This window comes from Xiphophorus hellerii, chromosome 23 (genome assembly GCF_003331165.1).
Source record: "Xiphophorus hellerii strain 12219 chromosome 23, Xiphophorus_hellerii-4.1, whole genome shotgun sequence".
Lineage (NCBI taxonomy): Eukaryota > Metazoa > Chordata > Actinopteri > Cyprinodontiformes > Poeciliidae > Xiphophorus > Xiphophorus hellerii.
The window spans coordinates 6,752,356-6,779,320 of NC_045694.1; the positions used below are offsets into that span (position 1 = coordinate 6,752,356).

At 36.6% G+C, this 26,965-nt stretch overlaps 1 protein-coding gene across 2 annotated transcripts; it reads left to right on the plus strand.

Moving 5' to 3' along the window:
* The first annotated feature begins 573 nt into the window (after positions 1 to 573).
* efemp2a (EGF containing fibulin extracellular matrix protein 2a) lies at positions 574 to 26,603 on the plus strand. 2 transcript variants are annotated; one of them, XM_032555045.1, is made up of 11 exons: positions 691 to 807; positions 12,018 to 12,248; positions 16,007 to 16,055; positions 16,130 to 16,318; positions 18,263 to 18,385; positions 18,463 to 18,579; positions 20,603 to 20,722; positions 22,679 to 22,798; positions 22,885 to 23,011; positions 24,523 to 24,718; positions 26,031 to 26,603. In XM_032555045.1, the coding sequence occupies exons 2-11, from the start codon at positions 12,147 to 12,149 to the stop codon at positions 26,190 to 26,192; spliced, it is 1,305 nt and encodes a 434-aa protein (XP_032410936.1). In that variant the 5' UTR covers positions 691 to 807; positions 12,018 to 12,146; the 3' UTR covers positions 26,193 to 26,603. The 2 variants fall into 2 exon arrangements, with proteins under 2 accessions (XP_032410935.1, XP_032410936.1); XM_032555044.1 differs by lacking the exon at positions 12,018 to 12,248 and having other exon boundaries at positions 574 to 807.
* Positions 26,604 to 26,965: the final 362 nt, after the last annotated feature.

Genomic DNA, 26,965 nt, shown 5'->3' on the forward strand with positions numbered 1-26,965 from the left:
CTGCCCTAATGGCAACCGAAAACGAAAGATGGACGTGCTGTCAGTTACTGGTTGCTATGGTAACCACCAACCGTCAAGAGCAGCACAGCTTAACTTGTACATCAATGTCAGGAGAAATAACTTTTTGGCTAAATAAAATTAATTTGAAGAATATAAAATTAATTTATATTAATATAATCAATATTAATTAATTATAAACCAATTTTGACCAACTTTACATCTTTAATAATGCACAATATTGTACGTTAATTAATATGCGCCCAGAGGTTGTGCTGCTCTTACTCGAGTAAAGTTTTGGGCTCACTGCTCACCTCTGAGTCAGAGCAGAAATTACTCAAGTCAAAGTAAAAAGTACAGAGCAGTAAAAATACTCCTAAAGGTATATTCTTTTCAAAAAGTTACTAAAGTAAAAGTAACTCCCCAACTTGTCACGTTGAGATTTGGGAGGGATTTCTTTCTTTTTTTGGAGCTGGGAGGGTTTCACGTTGTGTTTGGGTTGGAAACTGTCAGTCAGATCTGGCAACCTCGCCTGGGGGGGTCAGGGAGCGGTGGAGGGTGGCAGCGCAGGGGGCCAGCGGGGGGGTAAGAATGGGCCGTCCTACCCCGTCTCTCCCTCCCTCTCTCCCTCCCTCGGCATGTGTTCATCTGCTTCAGCTGTCGGGCTCCCCGCTCACTCGCTCAGGGTCACACAGGCAGCGGTGGAAGGAATCACCAGTGAATGCCAGCTCATCCAGGACGATCGCAGCCAGCGGACAGACACACCGGTCAGCGGGAGGCGAAACGAGACCCACTGGGGAAGATTCACCCGTGAGTTTTCCTCCATTTCACCGATTCCTTCGTCACTGAAAAGGTTGATGGTGGTCATCCTTTAGCAAAACATAGCACACTTGAAGTTCATTTCAAGCTGAACCAATGTACTTGTGTTGGTTTACATGTATACTTCAAGTAGACTTTACTAAAATATACATTGAAGTGTACAGGAAGTACACTGAACTATATACATTTTAGTTAACATGTATAAAACTCAAGGTCTGGGGGCCAAATTTGGCACGCCAAAATGTTTAATGTGGCCCTCTACTCTAAAGAGACGCATAAATAGAGCCAGTAAGATAATAGTTGTGTGCCAAAATATTATTTTATCAGTCAAATAAAAAAACGTTTTCATCTGTATTCTGTCAAATTACATTAATGTGAAAAAAGTTCAATGTTATTTAACTTTAAGAAGTTCTAACTGAATGCAGAAACAGCAATTTATTCATATTTTATCAGTTTAATATGAGTATATTTTGCCACTACTGGCTCTTTTAGTTCACTCATGATACTGATGAGGCCAGATTTTAAAGCTCTGGCCTCTGTTTCAGTTTAATGAAGTATACTCTTCTCTTTACGCCCATTGTAATATAGAGCCATATACTTATAGTTCATATTTTATTATAGTTTAAGTACATTTAAACCATTTTGTGTATTAGTTCACAAATCAATGTGCAGAGTACTTTCATATAAGGGCACCTTAAGTACTTTGTGGCAGAAAGAGTGTTAGCCTAAGAAATAAGTAGCCTACTTCAAAATACAGGCATAAGCATTGGCATTAAAGGGGCCCTAATAGGAAAATTCACATATTGTCCATATTTATACTTTCATTTGGCTCTCAACTCCTTAAAAAACAGCACAAGTGCTTAAAAGCCCCACCAAGCTGTTTTATGGCAATTAGTTAATGGTGTCTGAAAAATAACTTATCAACCCAAACGGAGCTCCAGCACGTTTGGTCAGCTGGTTTTACCTCTGTATTCGCTGTACAATGGCTGCTGAAAAAGGCAAGTGTTTTGTTGTTGACTTACTATCCAGAAACCAATTGCTGCAGTCTTGTTGGTTGTGCTGGAGACTCTACTTCTGCTTTTCAAAGATGTAAGGTTGTATAATTGCGCATCTGTTTGCAGCCATTTTTAGGGTCCAGTTAGGGTGCTAATAGTTACTAAAATCTCGTCGTCTTAGAATGATTTTGTGAAAAAGATGTAAGGAACATGTTTTGTATCACCCATAGACCAATCCCAACCTGTTCACTGAGGTATAATAGGCTGAAGTTTAAGTATTATGTACTTAGTCTTAGACTTCTCTTTAAGTATAAGTCACTATGCTGTTACTAAGTATATCAAAAATATTTCAGGACTTATGAAGTCTGAATGCTTTTCAGGAAGAAACAACAGAGGTGAGATGTACCTCTATCCCAGCTGTCTGGTACAGGCCATAAAACGTCACAGCTTCCCGACTGGCCTGCTGTCTGCTCCGCTCCCCCTGCTGCACTTGGCTTCTCGCTGGAGCCAAGATAACGTGGCTGTGTAGTTTACTTCTTGGCTCAGATCCTAGCAAGTGGGTTAGACAGGAAGACAGGCAGTGAGTCACATCATGGGGCATGTTTTACACTGCTGTTTATTGCAAAATCCTCCTAGTCTGCCATAATCGCACCATGAACACTGGAGATGTTTGAGGAGAAAATGAACTTCTGGGAGAAAAACAGGTGCCAACACAGCTCTAAACTACGAAGCCTGTTTCTATGAATTAGGTGGCATTATAGAGGCAGATTATTCCTGCAAACTTCAAATATCAGCAGTGACCAGCATCTTGTTAGCACAGACGATTGGATTGGATTTTTGCTTCTATGTACTCAGTTATTTAAAAGTAAACTTGGCTGTTTTCCTTCAAGGCAGGTTCCTGACCAGGTTGTCCTGGTCAATATTTCTTTAGGTCTTCTGAAGGTTTTTCTGTACCTTGGCTGCTTTTATCCTTATTTACATGCTGAGAGACCAGACACTTTCAAAGACATGTTTGGACTGCAAAAATATAAAATCTTACCAAGTATCTTTTGTCTAGTTTCTAGAGCATATATCTTACTACATTTGAAATATGACAAGTAACTTTTCAGCAAGATATAGGAGCTTGTTTTATGTAAATAATTCTTTAAGATTTAATTTAAAAAGTACTATTTTCACTGGCAGATTATTTTACTAATAGGACATAATGTTTGGTAAATAAATTAATCTGCCAGTGAAAGTATTGCTTTTTTTGTCAACATATAGACATTAATGACTCTAAAACGAAGCTCCTATGTCTTGCTAAAACTTTACTTGTTAGTTAGCTTTGTCTTATTTCAAGTGTCCCAAGATACTTGCATTAAAAACTGGACCAAAAGTACTAAGATTTTGTGCTTTTGGTTTGCTTAAGCAAAGTGCTGGAGTTCTGCTTGGGTTGCTAGGCAACAGGGCTGGGCTTGGGTGGGGTTACTAGGCAACAACACAGTGCCAGTTGAATATAATCTAAAAGATACTTGGTAAGATTTTGTGTTCATTCAGAGGTTGATATTTTCAACTTAAATGTGACTTTTATCTTGCTCACCATTAATGAAAACAAAATGAAATCTAGGTGTTTGCAGAAGTATCTTTTATTTTTCTAACAGCTTTTTTCAGCATAGCAAATCTGACTATACTGAAATCTGAGTCCAGTCTGGGCACCATAATCTTCTTTATGAGAAGCCATTATTTTCTTGATTTGGATGCTTTGAGTTTTTGTTTCCTGCTTAAAAATGAAATCTCCATCTTCAGCAGTTTTGTGTTTATTATTCCTTCTAGCTTAACTGGAGCCTCAGTTACAGATGAAAAACAACTCTCAGGCATGATGCTGCCATCACCATGCTTCATTGTGTGCATGGTGCACTTTAATTTTATTTCCCACATGTTTTCAGGAATCTCCAGATGTTTTTTGGGAAACTTTATCCAGGCTTTGGCCTTTTGAAATCATGTTCAGGTCTTGGAAATTGCGCCATATTTTCTTCATCACAACTGTGTCTCATGAGTTATGAAATGCCTGATCCCTCTAATGCTTTGGAAGCTCTCAGTAGCTCTTAACTTTTACTAGGAAATGCAACTTGACCCACTGAGCGTTATTTTTGGGGACTTTAAATGATGGCAGGTGTTTTCTGTCTCTTATTTAACACAGGTTTGAGTGTGGCGGTTCATTCAGAATAACATCCCCAGATCTAGATCTTTTTTCTATTTTAAAATATTTCAGATTGTTTTTCAACTTTGTGCATATTTTAGGTTACATTGAAGGTGGGAAAAGTTTTTTACATTGCCAAAATCTGACATTTTATCACGGGTAAAATGTTTAGTTGTTGTATATAAAAAAAACACAAATTTGTCTGACAGGCGGTGAGCAGCTGCAGGTGATGGATAATTTATTTTGTTTACGTAATAATCTCCCAAACTCAAGATAAAAGCATAGCAAACAGCAAAGAACCAGTTTGAATTATCTCAAAATACCCATATCCACTGGAATGGACATGATACATTTCTGGGTTTAAACCAATAAAAAATATTGATTTTGTCATTTCAATGATTCTTGTTACTGAATAGTTTCTTTTTGACCAATGATGACATTGAAGTTATAAATCTTGAGCTGATATATGGCTGAGCTTCAGGTATCAGACAAGAACATTGCTCTGAAACTAGAGAAGAAGAGGAGTAAGTGTCTATTTTCCATCAAAAATATAAATTTCAATTCATGGTAACCTAGTAAAATTACTCTTATAATTCTAAATATGTTGAAGTTGTTTTGAAAACTATTTTCATCATTAAATTGTGGGATTTTTTCAAAGTTGAATGTCCATCCCAATAGACTTGAGGAGTTGGGAAATATTAGCCAATGCTGAATTAATTAATGTTACCATGCAAATTAAATAGTATATTTAAGTTTTTATAGATTTTTTGTGGTTTTATAATTATTATTCTTTTCTATGTGTAACTCTCAGACTTTCTTGAAATGATCGTAAAAAAAAATTCCCCCTATATTTTAATGCTGAAGTGGAGTAAAAATAAAAGAAATGTTCTGTAGATAAAAATCAGGTATGAAGAGATTAATTCAATTGATTAAAAATAAGATCAGACCAATCAGCTGAAACTTGTCCTTTGGTGAATCATTTCACCCTTTTTGAAAAGACATACTATTTATCTTCTGGATAGTTTTTTGTGGCTGACTCTTCTTTTATCCTCTGTATAGACAACTTCTGCTATATATTTGATTGCTTAGTTACAAAAAATGGACGGAAAAAGCCTCCAAATAAAAAAAAAACAAAGACAACAGTTAAAGGGTCTTTAGAAAGGTTTAAGAAATACTGATGAAGTCTGGGTGCAAACTGTGAAGCAAGATGGAGTGGTTTAAGACTTTTGCATGGTAGAGTTTGCAGAACTGCATTCGATCTCGGGCTGATCCAGGTTCAGCTGTAACAAATGCCCAGCTTTCAGTTTACTCTCCCCGCCATCCGTTGGTGTATGCGTGTGGTCTGGATCCGTTTTGTTTTCCTAATTGGTTACTCTTAAAGCCGCCATGAAGTCTTTGGTTGTAAAAGTGGCCTGACTGGTTTTATCATCTAGAAATAACAGATTACAGATTTTTTTTTGTATGACTACAATTACTTTGTAGTTTTGCTGACCTGAAATAAAATCTTTATTTAGCTGAAAATGTTGTGTAAAGATGGCGGCATACACACAAATTAAAACAGCCTTAACTAAAAAGTCAGAAAAGTTAAATGTTAGATGTTTATATAAAATAAAAAATAAATGGAATACATGCTGCACATTAAGATTATTCTGTTTTCACTCTACTTATGGTTTCATAAATAGCAGTATAAAATGCCCAAAGCTTTAAATAATAAATAGATAAATTATCTAAGAAAGCTTGTAATAAATAGTAAAATGTCTTTCCTCTGTTTTATTTGGAGATTCACTCAACAAGGAGAAATGCATCAAGTCTTTTCAACAAAAACATTGAAGCATGCATATTCTGTAAATCACAACACAAAGGGAAAATAAGCTTTTTTCTGGCTGCTAAAAAAAAAAGCTTTCTGAAATGTAATTAGGTTTAAGATTATTTTAAAAAAGATCAATGCACATCAAAGGATATTTTTTCCTTTTACCAGATTCCCAACCATTTATGTGAAGCAATAGTTTTTTTTAGTAAAACTGTATGGAAATTAGCCACTAGAATTAGCATTATTCAACATAAGGCCAATTAAAGAAAAGGTCATTTTTAATTTTAACAATAGCATTTTTGCCAATTTTTCTGTTTGCACATGTAAGACTCATCTTTTTGAGTCCTTTTTTAATGTTTTGTTACTCTTGATAAATAATATTTAGAGGAGTAATGGCAAAAGAGGCAAATTCCTTCTGACAATGGAAAAATCTCATGTATTTGCAAAAGAACAAATTACAGTCTTCTTTGAGTTGAAAACCAATTTCAGTTGTGATTGAAACGCTTCCTGTAAAAGCTCAACGTTTTTCATCAGTTCACTGTAAGGAGGGAGCTGCAGTACAAACAACTGGAATATCAGCAGGTGGATGTATTTGGCTGCAGTAGTTTCTATCAAAACTGATTTATTAAAGCAAACAAAAAAAAGGAAAAAGGGCTTAAACAACATCCTTGTGGAACACCCTTCCATGCTGAACATGGTGTTCAAGTATTGTTTTCACAGTTTGAGATAATGAATTTCTAAACAGTTCAGTTCTATAGAAGTTTATAAAAAAGCTGCATAGGATGTTTATTATCTGATGATTTCATAATTGTTGAAATATTTTTAAAAATTGCTTCAGTAATAAAATCTTCAAATACTTAAACCAGGGCTGACAATGTGGACATTTTTAGTCAAAATGCATGAGGGTGGATGTTTTTTCCCTGTTAGGATCGCCCCCTTGGTTAACAATTAAAAAGTTAATGAATTTGTGATTAATTCAATATTTTATAGACAAATAAAATCTTAATCATTTATTTATTTAGGTACAAGACAAAGTATTTTTCTTTCATTAACAATGATTGTGTTTACACTTTGCTAAAAAATAGCAAGCCTTCCCAGCTTTTGTTGTAAAAACTAGGAGAATAAACCCAGAAAAAGCTTTGGAAAATATTTACCCGTTATTTAATACTGAGAAAAATCCTGTTTTTATTTTGGATCAACAATGATTGATCCAAAATCATTGTTCCTTTTCTAACAAAATTAGAATACGTGGCTTAAGTAATATATTGTCTATTTAATATATTACTGAGGAGATAAAACAACAAATGTCTTAATAAATCTTTTCAGTTTTGATTTTATAAAAATGAGCAATATGAACATGTCAACAATAAAAATGATTAAAAAAATTACTTCTTTTTTACATGCGACTGTGTGACAGCATTCATGGCATAAACACAAATAATGTTCTTAAAAAAAACATTTCCTTTTGAACCAAATTTAAATGTTTTGGACTTTTGAAACTCAGAAATTTCCAACATTTTTTTGAGAATATTTCTGAGCTAAATCTCAACTTTTTGTAGCAAATTTTCAACTGTTGTCACATAATTTAAATGATATATGTTCGACCGTTTGAATAGAAAAAAATATCCATGAATTAAAACTCGTTTCTGAATTGAATCATAGCCCTAAAAATCTGTATTGAATCAACAGACATTGAAATATTCTCACTGCTAATATTCATATATATACTGTATCTTGCTATTTTAGTGCTCTTGAGGGCCCCCTGGTGGTGTGGGGTCCCTAAGCAGCCGCCTAACTTTCACACATTTTGGCTATGTTCACACTGCCGGCCTAAATGCTCAATTCCAATTTGTTTTTGTGAAATCTGATTGTTTCGGCGTGGTCGTTCACACTTAAAATATATAGACTTGATCTCCAGTATGAACTGAAAACGACCTGAAAGTGTCCCGCATGCGCAGCAGAGGGCGCAGTAACATCACACATAATGAGCGTGCTTAGTGCGTTTGCAAACCGCCATTAAAAAGAAGAAGTGCCCAGTGTTTGCGGAAGTAAAGGCGGATGCTAATGGTGGAACATATCTTACGATTTTAAAGGCCAGCACTTTAACAACTTAATCCTCATTATCGTCCGCTATGGTTGTTGTTTTTCTTCCCACTTGAGCGTATCAGAATGCAAAATAGTGACGTTTGTTGAGTATCGATGACGTTCAGGTCAGATGAACGCGGCCTGAAAAGATCGGGTACCTGTCGGATATCCAAGTGGCCTGCGTCGCATTCGGAAGAAAACCATCAGATCTGTGTTGTTCAGACTGTCAAAAATAAATCTGATAAGAGTCACTTCAGGCTAAAGTGAACGTAGCCTTTGAGCCAGTGTTCTGATCAGGTACTTTAAATGATCTGCAGCGTGACTAATCAATAATCGGGTGATTGTTTCAGCTCGTAAACCCCCGTTTCTCACCGCCAGCCGATGAACTCCTGGGTCACAACCACATCCTCTAACCTCCTCCACATGCTGCCGGGAGGCGACACGTTAGCGGGTTGGCGGCTGGAGGTTTTGGCTCCAGCTGTCCTCTTGTGTTTTTGGACCATGGGGGGTTTCCCGGAACCTGATACTCTGGGAACCTGCAGCAGAGGCTGTGGGGCATCCCAGCTCAGAACCGGTGCCCGGAATGAGTGGACCCCATGGTGGTCAGTTTGTTTTCAGCTGGTTTGGCTTTTACATTCTTGGTGGTTCTATGTCATAGAAACGAAAAATAAAAAGGTCTTATTGTGCGGTTTGTGCGCTGATTTACCGTCTGCTCTCTAATGGTGTTATCGTGATTCTGCTTTGGAATGGCCTCTGGCGTCATCAGGAGAGTATTTAAGGCGGTTGGCGTCACTGTTTTCTGAACCTTCAATCCAACAATAAGCTGCTTCTTGCTAACGTGGCCACTGGAATCCACATCCCGAGCGTGACTCCACGCACGGAGAAAGGCACTGATTATAACTTTCCTGTCATGTACTTTAGTTGGAGCTCGCTCTCTTTGTAAACAGCACTAGAGGGTTTTTATATATACCTCCTTCGTCTGCCAAGGTTGGAAGGGTTGATTTGTTTATTTTTAGATTCTGCTTAAACTCAAAGCTTCTGTTCAGGAACATTTAACTGAGGGATGGTTGTGAAACTCGGGCCATCAGGATATTAAACTAACATGATACAATACAAACTCACCTGCAATTTACAAGACACTGGACCCAGCAGGGTAGCAATGGAAGAAACAGAATAATCTTTTACAGATGAGTCTTACATTTAAGTTTAAGTAACATTTATGGTTCTCTGAGCAGTTATTTTCAGAAAAGTATTCACAGCACTCAGATGTTCTTCCATTTTGTTGAGGTACAACCACAAACTACATGGTGCAATATGCAATAGACCAAAACAAACTGATGCATTATTATGAAGTGGAAGGGAAAATATGGTGAGCATTTTATTTATCATCTATAGAAGAGGATTAGAACGACTGGAAAACAAAAATAGTCTGAGTTTAATATCAGATTTAAATTTTTTTCTCATTTCAAATTCAGTACTGCCAAAAAACAGGCCAGATTTTTGACTTTCTTGAGATTAGAATCTGAATTCTTTATTTTTTTCTGATTAAAGTCAAAAGTTTGACTTTTTTCCACAGTTTTTTTCACTTTTCATACTTTTTTTCTTACTTTCAATTCTGAGTTTTTCCTAAGGTTAAAGTAAAAATATAAACTTTTTCTGAGAAATCTGGCTTCTACTAACTTTTTCCTCCATTATTTTGACTTTTTTTTTCCCTCAGAATACGGCAATTTTCTTTATAATAAAATTATTTAGATTTTTTTGCGCAGCTTAAGGTCGACTTTTTTTTCCTCAGAATTTTTACTTTTAACATATTTTGACTATTTCTCTGAATTCGAACTTAATCTTGAGATTCATTCAAACTATATGGAAATTGTCCAGTCATCAGCAACTGAGTTTTCTCAGTTGGATTTAGGTCTGGGTTTGGACTAAGCCATGTTATGAGTAAAGATTTCAATATGCTTTAATTCAAACATTACCTTGTAGCTCTAGCTCTATGTTTTAGTTTCATTCTGCCTCTATCTGTTTAGCTTCAGCCATCTTCCCATCAAGTATAACTTGCATGATGATGCCACTTCCTTTACAGAACATCTGTTTTTATACTGAGATAAAATTTCAGTTTACTAATTACTTCTGAAAGCAACTGGCTGGACTGGATTTTATTTTAGGGTTTCTGAATAAAGAGGATTGAAAACAAATGCAATACACTTTTCAGGTTTTTTACATATCTGTAAAAAATATATGTAAATTTAGAAAAATCCTAAATTATGACTTTATTATAAAGGAAAAAAATCAGAATTCTGAGAATAAAAATCATAATAAGTGAGGAAAAAAATCTGAATTCTGAGAAAAAGATCAAAATTTAGACTTTACTGTAATCTCAAGGAAAAATGAAAATTCTGAGACATTTATGGCGTTAATGTGACAGAATCCAAGGTTTTGCAGCACTTTTCTAGATGTGGTTTTAAAAGCCTCAAATAGAATGAAAGTGACTCAGTTCTTTGTTTTCGAACAAGTTACATCTGCTTCAAGTGCTTTTATCGTTTTTTCCAGTCTAATCATCTACATTTCTGAACTCTTAGCAAACCTGTGGGGGTATGCAGGGTCAGCAAGTTAGGTTGTCTGATAAATGTCTCTGTGAGTTATTATGCAGCAGCTCATTTTCAGTTTCAGCAGAAGGCGGACACAAAACGTTACTGCAGAAACATGTGAGGGGGGGGTCAGGTTTTAAGAGTCAGTCCGGTCTTTGCCAGCTTGCAGACACAGAGAGCTTTCTGTAAGCGAAAGTATTGACTTGGTTATTTTTAGCCGAAGCTTCGGAGTACGTCACGGTGTTTATGTTTTGACCTGGCAGTGTGAGTATTTCCATTTATTTTTGCAATAATTAAAGGAGAACTGGCTTCTGAGAAGCTAATTATGAATCGGCTCCATCGTGTTTTGCTCTTACGGACTGAACAGAACCATTCTGAAGTAATTCTCTTTGGAACAATCCAGAGTCAGCACACAGCTTCACTTAGTACTTCTAGAAATAACAAAACAGGCCCGAGATCTGGTCTGGGCGTAGTGATGGACTCTTCAGAGCCACATAAAGACAGTTACAAAGTCAGTCTTCTATCACCTGAAGAACATTTCCAGGATTAAAGCACTAATGTCTCAGCCAGACCAAGAGAAAATCATCCATGTTTTTATCTTCACAGGTCTGTCTAAAAATATCAATCTGAGATTAGACTTTAAAATATTCTGTTTATAAATCACTTAACAACTTTTTCAAATTTGTTTATGTCAAATTCAGGACAAAAAAGTCAGAATTTTGACTTTGACTTAATCTGAGATTAAAGTAAAAAATTTTTTTTTTTCTCTGAATTTTGACTTTTCATGAGATTAATGTCAGAATTCTTTCTTTATGATTCAAGTAAAAATATTGACTATTTTTCTCAGAATGAAGACATTTTCTTGACAATAAAGTCATTTAGATTTTTGCAAAACTTTGACTTTTCTTCCTCGGAATTTTGGTTTTTCTCACTTATTCTGACCTTTTCTGGAACTAAGGTCAAAATTCTGACATTTTTGTCAGTATTTAGTTTTTTTTCTCACTTTTTACAAAATGTTGACTTTTTTCTGATTTTCTGACTCATCCAGGTTTCAATCAATCAATCAGAGGTTAGACTTTAAAATACTTGTATTGGTTCATAAGTCACTGAATGGCTTAGCACCAAAATATCTTAAAGATCTGCTGTTGTCATAGCAACCTTCCAGAACTCTCAGGTCTCCTGGTTCTGGTCTGCATTCCCAGAACCAGACCCAAACATGGAGAAGCAACATTCAGCTTCTACACACCTCAAATCTAGAAGAAATTTTCTTTTACTTCTAGTCTAAATCCACCTGTTTATATTTTCTTTTGAACCGTAATAAATGAAAAATTGACCAACTTATTGGATGTTTATTGATGATTTTGACGATGGCTCTTGACAAAATTTAATGTTTGTTCCTGTAAAATATTTTTATTTTTGTGTTTTTGACGTAAAGCATTTTGAAGTGCTTGGCTGCTGAAATGTGGGATATGAATAAACTCTGATTCTGTGATGTCCAAAGTTTTAAATGTCTTTTATGTCCTCTCTGTCTCCGTGTATTGCAGATCTCATCCACCGAGTCTGAACTTCAGAGTCCAGCTGCCTCGCAGTCGTTGTCATCGTGTGTGTGTGTGTGTGTGTGTGTGTGAGTGTGCATGTTTTCTGTTAGATTGCCCATCAGTTAGTGTATTAGTATGCAGGGTATTTGTGCGTCAGTCTTGTGTGTGTGCATATGTGTGTCTGCGCTCCTCCGCAGTGCGATTTCACAGTCGCATATAAAAACTTACACCAACACGGTAAGAATGGATGAATCTCTATCGTCTCTTTTCTTTTAATTTGTTTATAGCAACAAGAAAATAAAATGTTGTGTTGTTTACATTTTTGACAAACAATTTAAAAAATACATAAGGCAGAATTGAGAATCAAAATGCTCTTATAAGATTGTAAAATACATTTTTTAGTCACCATTAGAAGAATTAGTTTTAACGCTTTCTCTAGTGCCTTGCAAAAAATCTGAGAAGTGTGGCATGCATTGTTGTGTCAGTGAATTGACATTTTTCTTCATTCTTCATTGCAAAATGGCTCCAGCAGTTTTTATGGAATTTTTCCACTGATTCCCAGTTAGGTTAATGACTGGACTTTGGCTAGGCCAGAGGTCTGCAATTATTAAAATCCAAACAGCCATTTTTGACCTGGTTCAAGCAGAATAAAGCTTCATTACAGCCACAAAAGTTACGTGACGATTTGAAAAAAACACGATTTAAAATCAGCAACGGGGAATTTGTTGTCGTTTTTAAAGAACCGCCATTTTGTTTTGTATTGTTAGCAAAATTGGGTAGTAACTAGTTACATTTACTTGAGTAAAAGAAAAAATAGGGAAAAAAAAATTACGCTTCAGAGTATTTTTACTATTTTGCACTTTTACTTTAGTAACTTTATTATGAAGCATCGCTACTGTTACTTGAGTAAAATTTCTGGATACTTTACCGATCCTGAGTAACTTGAAGAATTGAAAAACAAACATGTTTTAACCAAAACACCAGACACACGCCTGCAGCTTTTGTTAAAGTTTCATAAGTTTTATATTGAAATTCATCTGAAAAAATATTTTTTCCCTGATTCTGTTATTTTGTAATTTATACCAAAATTTCCACATGAATTTCTGTTTTAATCCATCTTATTGCATAATTTTAAAATATTAAATGATTGATGTTTTGATTAGTTACTCAGCACTTCAGTCGAGTAATTTCTTGGATGGTTGCTTTTTACTTTTACTTGAGCAAAAATATATTGAAGTATCTCTTCTCAGAGTATCCAAAAGAAGTTTTGGATACTCTCCATGATTTTTATCCTATAAAATAATAATAAAAATCTTTTGCAAAAAGAAGATGGATTCATTTCCTTTATGGTACTTTAATTGTTGTTGAAAATTAAGGAGAAAGATGTATAGGTTCTAACCTAATGACTAGAAAAAATTATTCTAAAAACGTTGCAGGTGCTTTTAGCGTCATTCTGTTGTGGAACTCTTAATTCATTTATTCCATGAAAAACCTTTTTATTATATATTTAAAACATCAGAATGTCGTTCTTTATCATTTTTATCCAGTTATTAGATATTTATCCAAAGAGCTGCAGGTTGCAGACTATAGCCCCATACATAATACTGCCACCACCATGTTTCACTGCAGGAAGTGTATATTCAGGAGGACCTTTAGTCTTAGTTTTGCTTCACACATGGCGTTTTGTTCAGTGTTTGATCAGAGCGCGTTCCTCCATATGTTTTCTGCATCCTCTACATGACTTGTGGAAAACCTTACTGTACTTTCTTCCTGCCAATCCTCCATATTAGCCAAATTTGATGACTAATATTTGTCCTGTCAACCTGACCTCAGCTCTGGATGTCTGCAGCTCGTTTAGAGTCGCCGTGGGCCTCTCAGCTGTCTTAATGACTAATGCGCTCCTTTCCTGTCTTGTCAGTTTTATGAACCACCAAACTTCCCCAGAGCTTTATCTCAGACCTGTTTGGTGTATTTCTTGGTCTTCATGGTGATGTTTGTTATCAAACAAACCTCTGAGGCCTTCACAGAATAGCTGATATTAAAACACACAGCCAGTGTAATTGGTTGCGTTAGATTTTACTTAAAGGGGATCAATCATGCAAAACTCATATTTTGCATATTTTTTGTGCTTCCATTTGCGTCTCAATTGCTTCTAAAAAACGGTTTTTGGCTATAAGTTTATGTTTTATGGTGCCTTTAATATAACTTGTTTTAAAGACCAACACAAATCAGTAGGAACTGCCCAGATGGTTACCTTGCAACATTAGCGGCATTCCACCCATCACCTAGCAACCCAAGCAGAGCTCCAGCAGGTTTGGTCAACTGTTTTTACCACTGTATGTGCTGTACAATGGCTGCTGGAAAAGCAGTTGTATAATTGCGCATCTGTTGGCAGCCATTTTCACCTGCAAGTGTAAACGATAAGTTGTGGGGCGAGGCCAGCATCAGCTTAACTGGATTTAAAGTGACAAGAGGCCTAAAACAGTTCATTCTGAATGGAGATTAAAATAGGCTGAATTGACCAGGCAAAAATCACATTATTCTAGAATGATTTTGTGCAGAAAAAAGTAATGAACATGTTTTGCATCACACATATCCTAAAATGTTCAAGGAAACATTATAGCTTTAAGAGTGTCAGAGTAAATGGAGTAAGAATATAAAAACACGTGCCACACTTTTTAGATTTTCCTGTTAAATTTTGAAATAATTTACTTCCTCTTTGAATTTGTATACTACTTTCATACTATGAAACCTGAAGCTTGGTTGTAATGTGGCAAACTGTGAGCTCTACTAAAACAGAGACGACTGAATTCAGTTCAATATTAGCAAATTTAGAAAATAAATTAAACTTGGTTATGTACCTTTCAATAAAAGTGACTTAACTCTTGTTTTTATTGCTCAGAATTGACAAAACAATGTTCTATTGACTAGTCAATGGATCTACAATAATTTACATCCATTTTCAACAAAAAAATGACACTTTGTTTAATTAAAGGATTGAAGCTGATTTTATCATTGATTAGCTAAATAAATGAAAGTGTTTTTTATTTTGCAAGTCCGTTTGACTTGACAGTTTTGGCCCAGGTGACAAATAGTTTGGACATCCCGCTCTAACAAATTTCAATCCAGGTTTTCTTCACATGATGCTGCCACCACCTTCACAGAAGGGATTTATGTAAACTGTAATTGAAACAGTTTCACCTCTTAAGGATATGGGGGAATCTCACTAGCGGGTTTAATATACAAATTTAGATTCGCAACTGAACTCTACCAAAAAATCTGAATAAGACAAAATGGCAGGTATAAATGTTAACTTGCCTTAACCTTCCTAGTTTTTCACCTGCGACTCTCTCTCCAACTTCAGAGTGCCTAAAATAAGTAGGAACAGTTTTAGTTTTACATTCATGCCTTCTGGAAATCTGTGACGTTTTTCTGGTTTAGCTGCCTGTCGAGACAGAACGATTTTCCCCTGAAGGGCCTAAAAAAAAAAACAGCATGCCGCAGCAGAACACCTGTCAGGTGATCCTCTGGGTTTTGGGTTGAAATGTTAGCCTTAAGTCACCTCTCCTGCTCTGTGTGTAATGTTCCACGGAAACGTCTCTTCTCGGGACCTTAAAGCGGTCATTGCTGGGAATAAATTTCATTTTAATACCATGTCTCCTCACTCCTCCGCTTTTCTTTCCACTGCAGGTCACAGTGGTGTGCTTTTCCCTCTCAGTGATAATGACCGTTTTTCCAAACTGAGCCTTTAAACACTTTGTTTCTGAAGCACAGTTTGGCTTTGGGAGGGATTTTAAAAACGCTAAAATGGATTTACGTCTCCTCGGCTCAGAGCTTTAACATGAATACCCCCTGCTTCGTTTCTCTTGTTCCACTACTGGAGATTTATTGTGTTTAATGAATATATTATGCAACTCCTTGGCTCAGGGAGTCTGCTCACGTATTTTTTCCACTTTTTTTCTCACAGAGTCTTCTCTCTCTGCTGCTCTTTGTAGGAATGCACAGATGGGTATCACTGGGACCCCCTGACTGAGCATTGCAAAGGTGAAACTCTGCACCTCCCAGAGCTCTCTGCATCCATTTTTAGTCAGATTTCTGACTGATTGTCTTCCTGGCAGACATAAACGAGTGCGAGACCATTCCAGATGCCTGCAAAGGAGAGATGAAGTGCTTCAACCACTATGGCGGCTACCTGTGCCTCCCCCGCTCTGCGTCGGTCATCCCCGCTCCGGAGCCCTCCATCACCCCCACCCCGGCCTTTAACCCTTGCCCTCCGGGCTATGAGCCGCATGGAGACAGCTGCGTGGGTGGGTGGCGGCCGCAGGATGAACGATCGCTAAGCGAGTGTGTGTTGGTGTCCGCAGATTGCTGAGGGACAGGTGGCAGCGGCAGGCGTGAGGACTGGAGGCAGCAAGCTGGTGCGATCTCTGTGGGTGTGAGTGAGTGGGAGCCCGCAGGACAGGAATTTGGGAGATTTCACACAAGGACAGCTGCTGGGTTTTTTAGAAACTGACTTGCAGCTAGAAACCTGCTAGTGCCGGAGGTGTTTGACATGACTTGCATGAGACAGCAAGCATGACTCAACGTGGTATTCTCAGCTGCTGGGAGCAAGCGAGGCCAAACACCGCAGCCTCGGCTTCGGCCGGCGGAGCGTAGCTGCCGCGTTCGCTCACAATGAGTTTTAAAGTGGAAAATATTCTGCAAAAAATACAATAAAAAAATATATTTAAAAAAATCACATTTTGCACATTTTTGTGCTTCCATTTGTTTGTCATCTGCTTCTAAAAAGCTCAGACGCCTAAAGAAAGCTATCCAGACGTTTTTGGCATTAAGTTAAAGTGTAAAGTTGACTTTTTGGGGTTTCACATCACGTTATAACGCTATTTCCTGAAGTGCTGCTTTGATTCTTTCGTGCATGTTTGAGAAATCCTTTAATCTCCATGGCAACCAACTGGCTGTGCAAAACACCTGAGCGGACCAATCCCCGCCTTCACAGAGATGAAGTTTCCCAGCTTGTGAGCTTCTCAAGTCTCCCCCACTCAGCTCCTTCACACTAGCCTGCAGCAATTAGAAAAACCTGTAGAAAATGAGCATCTACTGGGCTCATTATAGGAGCCATATTGTGACGACTTCATGAAGCCAGAATTTCAGAAAGAACAGGAGCTTTTAAAGAGCCCAATTTTGAGGCATTAAAATACAAAGTCAAATTTCATTTAAGTCACCTGAAGGTAATAGTTACTTTATTGTGCTATAAATGGTACGGTGTGGCTGGAAAATATGTAATACTGCCTCTTTAATGCTTTTTGGTGTCTAGAAAATGTGCAGTTTCAAAAACCTCCCATTTGTTAAAATTTCAACTGCACTGTTACCTAGCAACCGAAGCAGAGCCTAGCCCCTTGTCACTGCACAATCCATACCGTTTGATCATTCACACATGCCCAAAAAGAAATACTTCTGAATCATTCAAATACTGAATCAGTTAAAATACTGTAGGTGTGTGCAATTATTTCCTGAAAAAAAATGTAAACCTAGTAATTTTTATTAGTACCAATACTAATAATACGTGTTTACTCTTGAATAATTTCTTGAATGACTACTTTTTACTTTTACTTGAAGTAGTATCATTTTTACTGGAGTACAATTTTTGGGTATTTTAGCCACAACTGGTAAAACATTTGGACTACACACTGATAAAAAGGTAGGGAGGGTATTCAAAGATTGTACTTAAGAGTACTTCAACTTAGGTTTACTCAAGTAAAAGTAAAAGTAGCTGTCCAAGAAATTACACAAGAGTAAAAAAATATTTGGTAAAAAGTCTGCTCAAGTAGAGTAAGCAATGAAATCATGAACCACTTAATATTTAAGAATTACATAATCAGATGGACCAAAATAAAGCTGAGTATAATTTTTTACTTTTTGAGGAATTTTAAGGCAAAAGAAAAATAAAAAGTCAGTTTCTTTCAAACTAAAACTTCTAAAACTTTAACAAAAACCTCAGGTGTGTGTCTGTGTGGTGGATTTTTGGTTAAAACATGTTTGCTTTTCATTCAGTGGTAGAGAATCCGGAAATTTTACTCAAGTAAGAGTAGAAATACGTCATAATAAAATTACTAAAGTAAAAGTAAAACATACAGGTTAATAAAAATACCCCTAAAAGTATTTTTTTTCAATGAAGTTACTTGAGTAAATGTAACTAGTTGCTGCCTAACTCTGCCTTTAAAGTCCGTCTCCGTTCTGCTTCTCCCACACAGATATCGATGAGTGTGAGCGAGACGAGCACGACTGCCAGCCCAGCCAGCAGTGTACCAACACGCTGGGCGCCTTCAACTGCCAGTGCCCCCGTGGCTACAGCAAGGTCGGCACGGAGTGCATCGGTGAGTCCATCTCCACATCACTTCCTGCTGCGCTGAGTAAACCCGTTAACCCTCTGACCCGTGTTTCTCACCTCCAGACATAGACGAGTGCAGGTTCAGGTACTGCCAGCATCGTTGCGTCAACGTCCCCGGATCCTTCTCCTGTCAGTGCGAGCCGGGCTTCCAGGTGGGAGGGAACAACCGATCCTGCGTGGGTGAGAGTTAATGTTATTAATTCCTATTAAATCACCTCTAAGGCCACATTCACAGTGCAGCCTGAAGGGACTTAATTCTTATTTTTTTTGTTTTTAAAAAAAAAAATCAAATCGGATATATTCAGCATGGTTGTTCACACTTCCAAATATACGCAACTTGTATATGATCTCCAGTGTGAACGACCTGAAAGTGTCACGCATGAGCAGTAGGAGGCGCAATAACGACACGCATAGAGATCGTGATCGCCATAAGAACAACAAGAAGAGCCCAGTGTTTGTGGAAGTAAACGTTATCTTTACTTATCTTATCTTACTATTTTCAAGTTGTTATCCGACCGGAACCAGCACTTTAACAACTTGATCATCCGCCATGGTTGTTTTTCTTTCCGTATCAGCACGTAGAATAGTGATGTTTGACGAGTATCATTTATAGAATAGAATAGAATAGAATAGAAGTACTTTATTCATCCCAGCAGGGAAATTACTTCGCAGTTACAGCATAGAGACAAGACACACTAACAACTACCACTGAGTAGTAGTTGTAGATAAAATAAAAAATAAAATGCTATGAATAGTAAAAATATAAAATGCTGTTAATATAAAAAGCAACTTAGAGCAGTCCTTGCAAAGATTAAAAAAAAATACTTTCAGGTCGGTTGAATGCAACCTGGCCATTCAGATTCAGGTCAGATTTAAAAAAAAAAAAAAAAAGTAGGATATGTAACGGATATCCAAGTGGCCTGAGTTGAGTTAAAAAACAAATCTGACCTGTGTTGTTCAGACTGTCATGAAAAGATTAGATACAAGTTGCATTAAAGCAAAAAAAAAAAATCAGGGCTGCAGTGTGAACGCAACCTAAGTAAAAATCCAATTAAAAATGTTCTTCTAACAAAAGGCAAAAGAATAAAAGTAAATCATTGGGTCTTAGCATATGCAATGCCTTTCAAACGCCACAGTCCTTCACATTAACCAATCTATCAAGTTTATTTGTAAAGCACATTTTAGCAACAAGGCAGTTCAAAGTGCTTTACATCATAAAAACACAAAAATAAAAACTCATAGAAAACAATTGAAGAATTACGTTTTGTCAAGTACATCAAAATGTTAATTAATGTTTCAATTATAATCTTTCAAAAGCAACTCTAAATAGATAGTTTTTGGTTTTGATTTAAAGGAACTCAGTGTTTCGTCTGTTTTACAGTAACATTAAAGCATTAAATGTTACATCAAAGCCAGAAATGTTTGTGATTTACGGAAACATAAATGTGAAGTGGAGGGAAAATGGAAGACATGAGGTTTGTTTCATCTATGCTGATTTTTTTGTTGCTTTTTCTACTTTGCAAAACAGAAAAGAAAAAAGTATTTTTGTCTAGTTTCTAGTGCAAATATCTTAGTACACGTTCAACTCCTGTCTTGCTGTCTTTTCAACAAGACAGGAGTTTTAGTCAATAATTCCTTAATATTGATTAAAAAGTATAGTTTCATTGTTAAATGTTCATCTTGCTGATTTGAAATGGTGACATATATAAAAGAATGAATAACAAGGTGAATAAATAACAAATGTGACTTTTCTCACTAATAACAGGCTAATAATCCAAATTGTTGCTGTTAATTTTTTACTGTGAAACTTTATAAACAGAACCCCATTGTATTCCTTCAATAAACAATCTCCATTAAACATCTCTTTTGTAAAATGTTTCAAAAAAAACAAAACAAACATAAAAACTGTATTACCACTCTCATAGTAACTGCTGACAGATGAAAAAGTCTATAATAAGAAAAACTAAAAGCCACTGAGATCACTAGATTTTAACTGGACCGTTGAAGAATAATTGATAAAATATGACTCTGCGTGTTGCAAATCCTCTCTATTTCAGCAATCAGTCTTACTTTAAAAACCTGCTCTCTTGAGTTTTGCTTCTTTGGCAGCGAAGTGTATTTTCCCAGGCAGCGGCTCAGTTAGAAATCCTGGGTTTTGGACGCTTCAGTGCAGTAAAATGTGCTGCTCGTTTTGTGTTTTCAGATGTAAATGAGTGTGAGATGGGCGCCCCCTGCTCTCAGCGGTGTTTCAACACCTACGGCACCTTCATGTGTCGCTGCGATCAGGGATACGAACTCGGGCCTGACGGGTTTACCTGCAACGGTAAGAATTACCCTCCATTATCCCGGATTTATCTGTGGAAAGGCATTATAGCTGTAACTCAGTCTAAAGCCTCTTTAACAATCGCGGGTCTAAAGGAGCAGCAAGGTGTATTAGCTCCCACTGCAGTGGACGAAAATCACGATTACATTAGGAGTTTACACAAGTCTTTTAATACAATAGCTAAAAACTACCGTTCTGTGCTAAGCTAACAGTCACTGACCGATGTCAAAGCAGTACGAATCATGACAGACTGACTTTGGTACTAAAAGGAACAAATAAATATCCTCATTAAGAAGTTCTGCTTGTACTTTATTTACAGTTTACCGAATAAACCATTAGTTTACTGTCTTACTTCCCGCTGCACGGACGTCCTCTAACAGCGGTTGCTTCAGTTGACTTTTTTTCCTGTGGAAAGTTCCAGAATTCCGGAAGTCCACGAAGCAACATGATTGGCCGATGGTTTAACACGTGTTCTGTGTGTCCAGCTGTTTAAGTAGAGCAGAAAACGACACAAGATGCGTTGAATTGGTAGTAATACCAAAAATGTGTTAAAAATAACACATTTCTTTTAAGAGTGTAGAGTACCCAAAAACTGCACTCAGTAGCACTATTTCAATATATTTTTACTCAAGTAAAAGTAAAAAGTAGCCTTCAAGAAATTACTCAAGCACAAGTAAAAAAGTATTTGGTAAAAAGTCTACTGAAGTATCACTTAATAATGACATACCAAGATGGACCAAAATATAAAGTTATGTGGAAATTGTGGGTATTTTATGGACCAAAATGGAAATAACTCATATGAATAACATAATTAACAAATAACAAAAGCAGGCAAAAGAATATAAATTTTACAAAACTTTAACATAAAACCTCAGGTGTGTGTCTGTGTCTGGTGAATTTTTGGTTTGTTTATTATTCAGTGGGTAGAGAATCCAAACATTTTACTTAATAAAGTTACACAAGTAAAAGTCAAAAGTACAGCGCAGTAAAAATACTTGAAAAGTATTTTTTTCTCAAAATGTTACTTAAGTAAATACAACTAGTTACTACTTAACTCTGACTAAGAGACGGATAATATGTGAAAAAAAATTCAAACTCCTCTGAATTCTACATGAGCTACTATGAAGAAATGAACCGCTCCTGCAGCATAGCAAAGAGCAAAGAGGAGGGAGGGTTAGATTGTGATTGACAGCACTAAGACCCGCCTCCCGGCACTGATTGGTTGTTTCTAGTCAGCACTAGAAGAAGGCAGAGGAGCTCAGTTTTTTCACAGGTCTCATGGCCAGAGTTGGGTAATAGCTAGTAGCATTTACTCAGTTACATTTACATGAGTAAAAGTAAATTTTTTGCAAAAATGTACTTTTAGGAGTATTTTTACTACACTGTACTTTTTACTTTTACTTGAGTCATTTTATTGTTACTCTTACTTGAGTAAAAATTCTGGATTTTCTACTCACTGAATGAAAAAAAACATGTTTAAACCAAACATTCACCAGACACAGACACACACCTGCAGTTTTTGTTAAAGTTTCATAAGTTTTTTTTATTGAAAGGCAATTTTCTTTTGCCCAATTTAGTTAATTTTTGTTACTAATATGAATTATTTTAATTTTGACCCATAAAATACCAAACTTTCCACTGAACTTTACAATTTGGTCTGATGATGTAATTTTTAAATATTAAATGATTGATAATTTGATCAGTTACTCAGCACTTTTTACCAAATACTTTTTTACTCTTACTTGAGTATTTTCTTGGACGGCTACTTTTAAGTTTTACTTAAGTAAAAATATGTTGAAGTAGTGTTACTCTCACTTGAGTACTAATTTAGTGAACTCTACCCACGTCTGGTTATATTCTACTCTGAGTATGTAGTGATAATTTAAACAAATATGTAAAATAATATGTTTTATAAGTTGCGTACTGCGGCATTAATCCCCCGATCCGCCTTGTCAGACATCGATGAGTGCAGGTCCTCCAGCTACCACTGCCAGTTCCGCTGCGTCAACGAACCCGGGAAGTTCTCGTGTGTGTGCCCTGAGGGATACCAGCTGGTGGGCACCAGGATGTGCCAAGGTGAGTTTCTGAAACTAAAAAAAATATAAGTGAAAAACACCCCTCTCTGCACAGCCAAACCTCACAAGCTGCTTTTTATGCTGCAGATATAAACGAATGCGAAACAGGCGAGCATCAGTGCAGCGACACGCAGACGTGCGTCAACATCCACGGCCGCTACCAGTGTGTGGACGCCAACCGCTGCCAAGAGCCGTATGTCCACAACTCGGACAAGTGAGTGACGGCAGACACACACACTCACACACCTTGTCCTAATTAGAGAAGTATGCGCTGGCCATCGGCTCTGAACATAATCAGCGCCTGTGCCGAGCGCGGCGCAGACTGCTAAATTACACCAATTACTTTTTCCACGTTTGAGTCCAGCTTTACGAGCTTTTCTTTTGAACGTTCTCCAAAGCAATAAGAGGACTTTTACAGCTGAGAACAAGCTGGTGGAAATCACCTCCTGTCAACATGCCACACAGGAGGGTGTAAAACAGGGCTGCCCAAAGGGCGGCTTGGGGGCCATGTGTGGCACTTTGCAGAATTTCTGGCAGCCCCCAACAATCTCAGTTCTAAAATTGAGCAAATCATAATTTGTTGATGTAGATGTAACACTTTTTATCTTAGGTGCAACTTTTGTTTAGCAGATAACTATTAAAAAAAAATTGGGTAAAGTAAAATTATGACAATAAAGTCGCCATATTATGACTTTACGCTCAAAATGTTATTATTTATATCTTTTTGCATCACCTTAATTTTCAAGTAACTAGAACTACAATTATTGACCAGCTTTTACTCAGCCTCAATAAAAAAAATCAACCCTAATAAATTAGAAACTGTGGCCCTGTTTCATACTACCGTATTAAGCCCAAATATAGAAAGAAGACGTAACATTACAAGAGTAAGATTGTAATAATACAAGAGTAAAATCTTCTTAATATTACTGAAAGTAAGTCTAAATAATGAGAGAATAAAAAGTCTTAATATTACTGGTAAAGTAATATTAAGACAATAAAGTCATGGTATTATGAGAGTAAAGTCAGAATAATGTGAGAATAAAAAAATTGTAATTATGATAATAAAAGAAGTAATATGAGAATAAAGGCCCTAATAGAAAAATAGTTAGATTCCCAATTATTAACAAAGTTTTTACATTCTTAATTTAATTATTGAGCTGTTTTTACTCAAAAGCCCAAATAAGAAAACAATCGATCCTAAAAAATTCGAAACTGTGGCCCTGTTTTATTCTAATGTACAACAGAGTATTAGGGCCATGCCAAGAAAAATAAATACATGAATAAAATTCTGAAAATAAAGTCATAATATTATGAGAATAAGGTAGTAACAATAATATGAGAGTAGTCTTATTTCTAAAATAAAGCCAAAATAGTGTGAGAATAAAAAGTTGCCTAAATATGCAAATATAAATATCGCCCTAATATTCCATCACACAAATGTAATCTTTCAGGACCTTTACGTTTTTTTATCTACAACAATTTACTGATTAAGTTTTTATACAAATCTGACTATTTTGTTGATTTCAATAAAATTGTAATTTTTTAGTTTATTATTGAGCAGTTAAAATAAAAAAAACTGCTCAATAATGACAGTTTTAAAAATGTTGGCACTGGTGATTTTAAAGCAGCTAAAAAACAGTTTCTTCATCTTTTGGGAGAACTTTACTCCCTCTGCTGGCTGACGGATGAACTGCAGTGACAATAATAAATGGTGTTTTTCTCCAGCGTCTGCGTGTGCCCGAACAACAAGCCTGCCTGCAAAGACTTGCCTTACAGCGTGGTCCACCGGTACATGACCATCACCTCGGAGCGCTCCGCCCCCTCAGACATATTCCTGATCCAGACCACCAGCTTCCTGACCGGATCCTTCAACACCTTCCGCATCCGGTCCGGAGACGACAACAGGGACTTTTACATCAGGGTGAGGACTCTGTGAGAAGAACCAGCTCTGTTAGGCCGCAGAACCTAAACATCAGTAAACACGGAGTGAAATCTGCACCAAGCTGCTTAAAAATGAACATCAGATTCCAAAAGTAACATTTAAAATCTGGGTCAGGTTGTAAAATGGGAAATAAAGAAAAGAAAGTTAATTTTTTAATATCTAATTAGCTTATCTTAGATTATTTATTTCAGACATGTTCACAATTCAAACATGTTATATATTTATTTAGCTATTTGTAAAGGAGGTAGGCAGACTCTGCCAACTTTCTTTTGTGTCTTACTTTACACATTATTCTTTACCTAAAGGAAAAATAAAGAAAGCAATAAATTATTCTATTTTTTTTAATAAAAACTGGAAATTTCTTAGTTTCAAAAGTAGAAAAATTTTCAGCTTTTTAATCTTGGAAATTAGCGAGTTTTTCCAGAAATTAATCTCAAAATTTCTGAGCTTCTTGACAGAAATTTACTCCTATTTTTTTAACAATTTTTTTTTACCCCTCCAGCGGGTCTTTTTTTGTGGGCTCTGGTGTCCCTTATATGACAGTAGGCTGACAGGAAAGGGGGAAAGACATGTGGCAAATATCACCGGGTCCGGGAGTCGAACCCGCGACGGCCATGTCGAGGACTCAAGGCCTCCAAACGTGGGTCGCGCTAACCGCTACGCCACCGCTACGCCCTTTAACAAACTTTTGACATTTGGAACTCAGAAATTAACTTTTTTTCCCCAAGAAAATTTAATCTCAAAATGTTGTTTCTTTTGTAAATCTTTTAGAGCCCAGGCAGTTCCACATTTTTTCTAGAAAATTTGTGAGATTAATCTAAAGATTTTAGTTTTTTGGCATAAATTTACTCCTCTTTTTACTACCTGCAATGACTAAAACGTTGTGGTACAATTTAACCACCAGATATTAGCATGTTTGGTGGTATAAAGAAAAGTGGCTTCACTTTTCTTTTTACTCTAAAGAAAGTGAAGCCATGTTTGTGTAATCTTGAGCTCAAAGACACTTAAAACTAAATTAACACATAGCAGTAATGAATTATATCACTATTATCACAAATTAAAGTTATTTTAATGCATAGTACAAACTAATAAAGATGTTTTTTAAAGAGCTATTAAATGTTAGTTTAAATGTAATTATTTTTAACATTTTGTCTCTGTGTAATAAATGTTCACAGATTAAAGGTTTTTCTTAAAGATTACTTAGATTTGATGCTGAATATGTTTGCAGGTTGTTTCATAGAAGCTTCCAGTGACTGTAAAACTCTTTTGGTTTGTTTTTGTGTTGCCTCAGCAAACCAATAACTACAGCGCCATGCTGGTTCTGGCCCGGGCCGTGTCGGGCCCCAGGGAGTACACGTTGGACCTGGAGATGCTGTCGATTCACCCTGTGCTCAGCCATCGCAGCAGGTCCGTCCTCAGACTTTCCGTCTTTGTTGGGCCGTACACCTTCTGAAGCCGGAGCCGGGCAGACGGGCGCAGACCCAAACGGAGCTGCAGAACAGAAGTGGTCGATGCAGTTCAGCCAGTCACTGTGATGTTCACCTTATCTGCCTTCTTGTACTCAGTGGTCCACAGAAAAACGCCACTTTCCTGTCATAATGCAGCAAACACACCGTTTTACTGATTTTACCTTCTATTCTGTCCAGTAAACCATCTGACCGGGTCCAAATGACTGGATTTCTCATCAGTTTTCATGCTTATCAACATGTTAATGTTTTCAGTAACTGCCCACACCAGACCTCAGCACCACACCTCCTCCGCTGTTCATTATCTGTTTGTGCTACTTCTCTGTTGTTTCGGGGTTTGTCATGTTGTACTTTATATTTTTAAAGATTTGAACTCAAATAAAACAATACTCCTTATATCTGTGTGTCTTAATGAGAATGCTTTCATTAAAACACTTCTGTTATTTATTGGTGGAACTAAATATATTTCGGTTATATGATCATTTAATCAATAACAGTCTCTCCCCAACAAACATTTTTAGTATTTTATTTAGATTTCTTGAACAGGCAAACATAAAGTAATGGAAAACTGTGGGAGTTTGTAGCAGATCCAGCGCAGCTAATTGAAAAAAGCCTCATGTCTGATGCTGTGTTCAAGTTGTACTCAAAGCTGGGAAATTCCGACTTTAAAGTAAAAAACATAAAATAAAAAAATCAACTGAATGCCGTCCAAAATCTACAACACTGTATCAGGGCTCTTGTAGATATATAAAAAAGTACA

Bases quoted from the DNA above. Each gene is read 5' to 3' on its own strand.
- efemp2a (XM_032555044.1), top strand. From the start codon at position 589: ATGGGCCGTCCTACCCCGTCTCTCCCTCCCTCTCTCCCTCCCTCGGCA. The intron at 16,319-18,262 runs GTGGGTGGCGGC...TCTCCCACACAG, and splicing joins GCATGGAGACAGCTGCGTGG to ATATCGATGAGTGTGAGCGA. The intron at 23,012-24,522 runs GTGAGTGACGGC...GTTTTTCTCCAG, and splicing joins TATGTCCACAACTCGGACAA to CGTCTGCGTGTGCCCGAACA.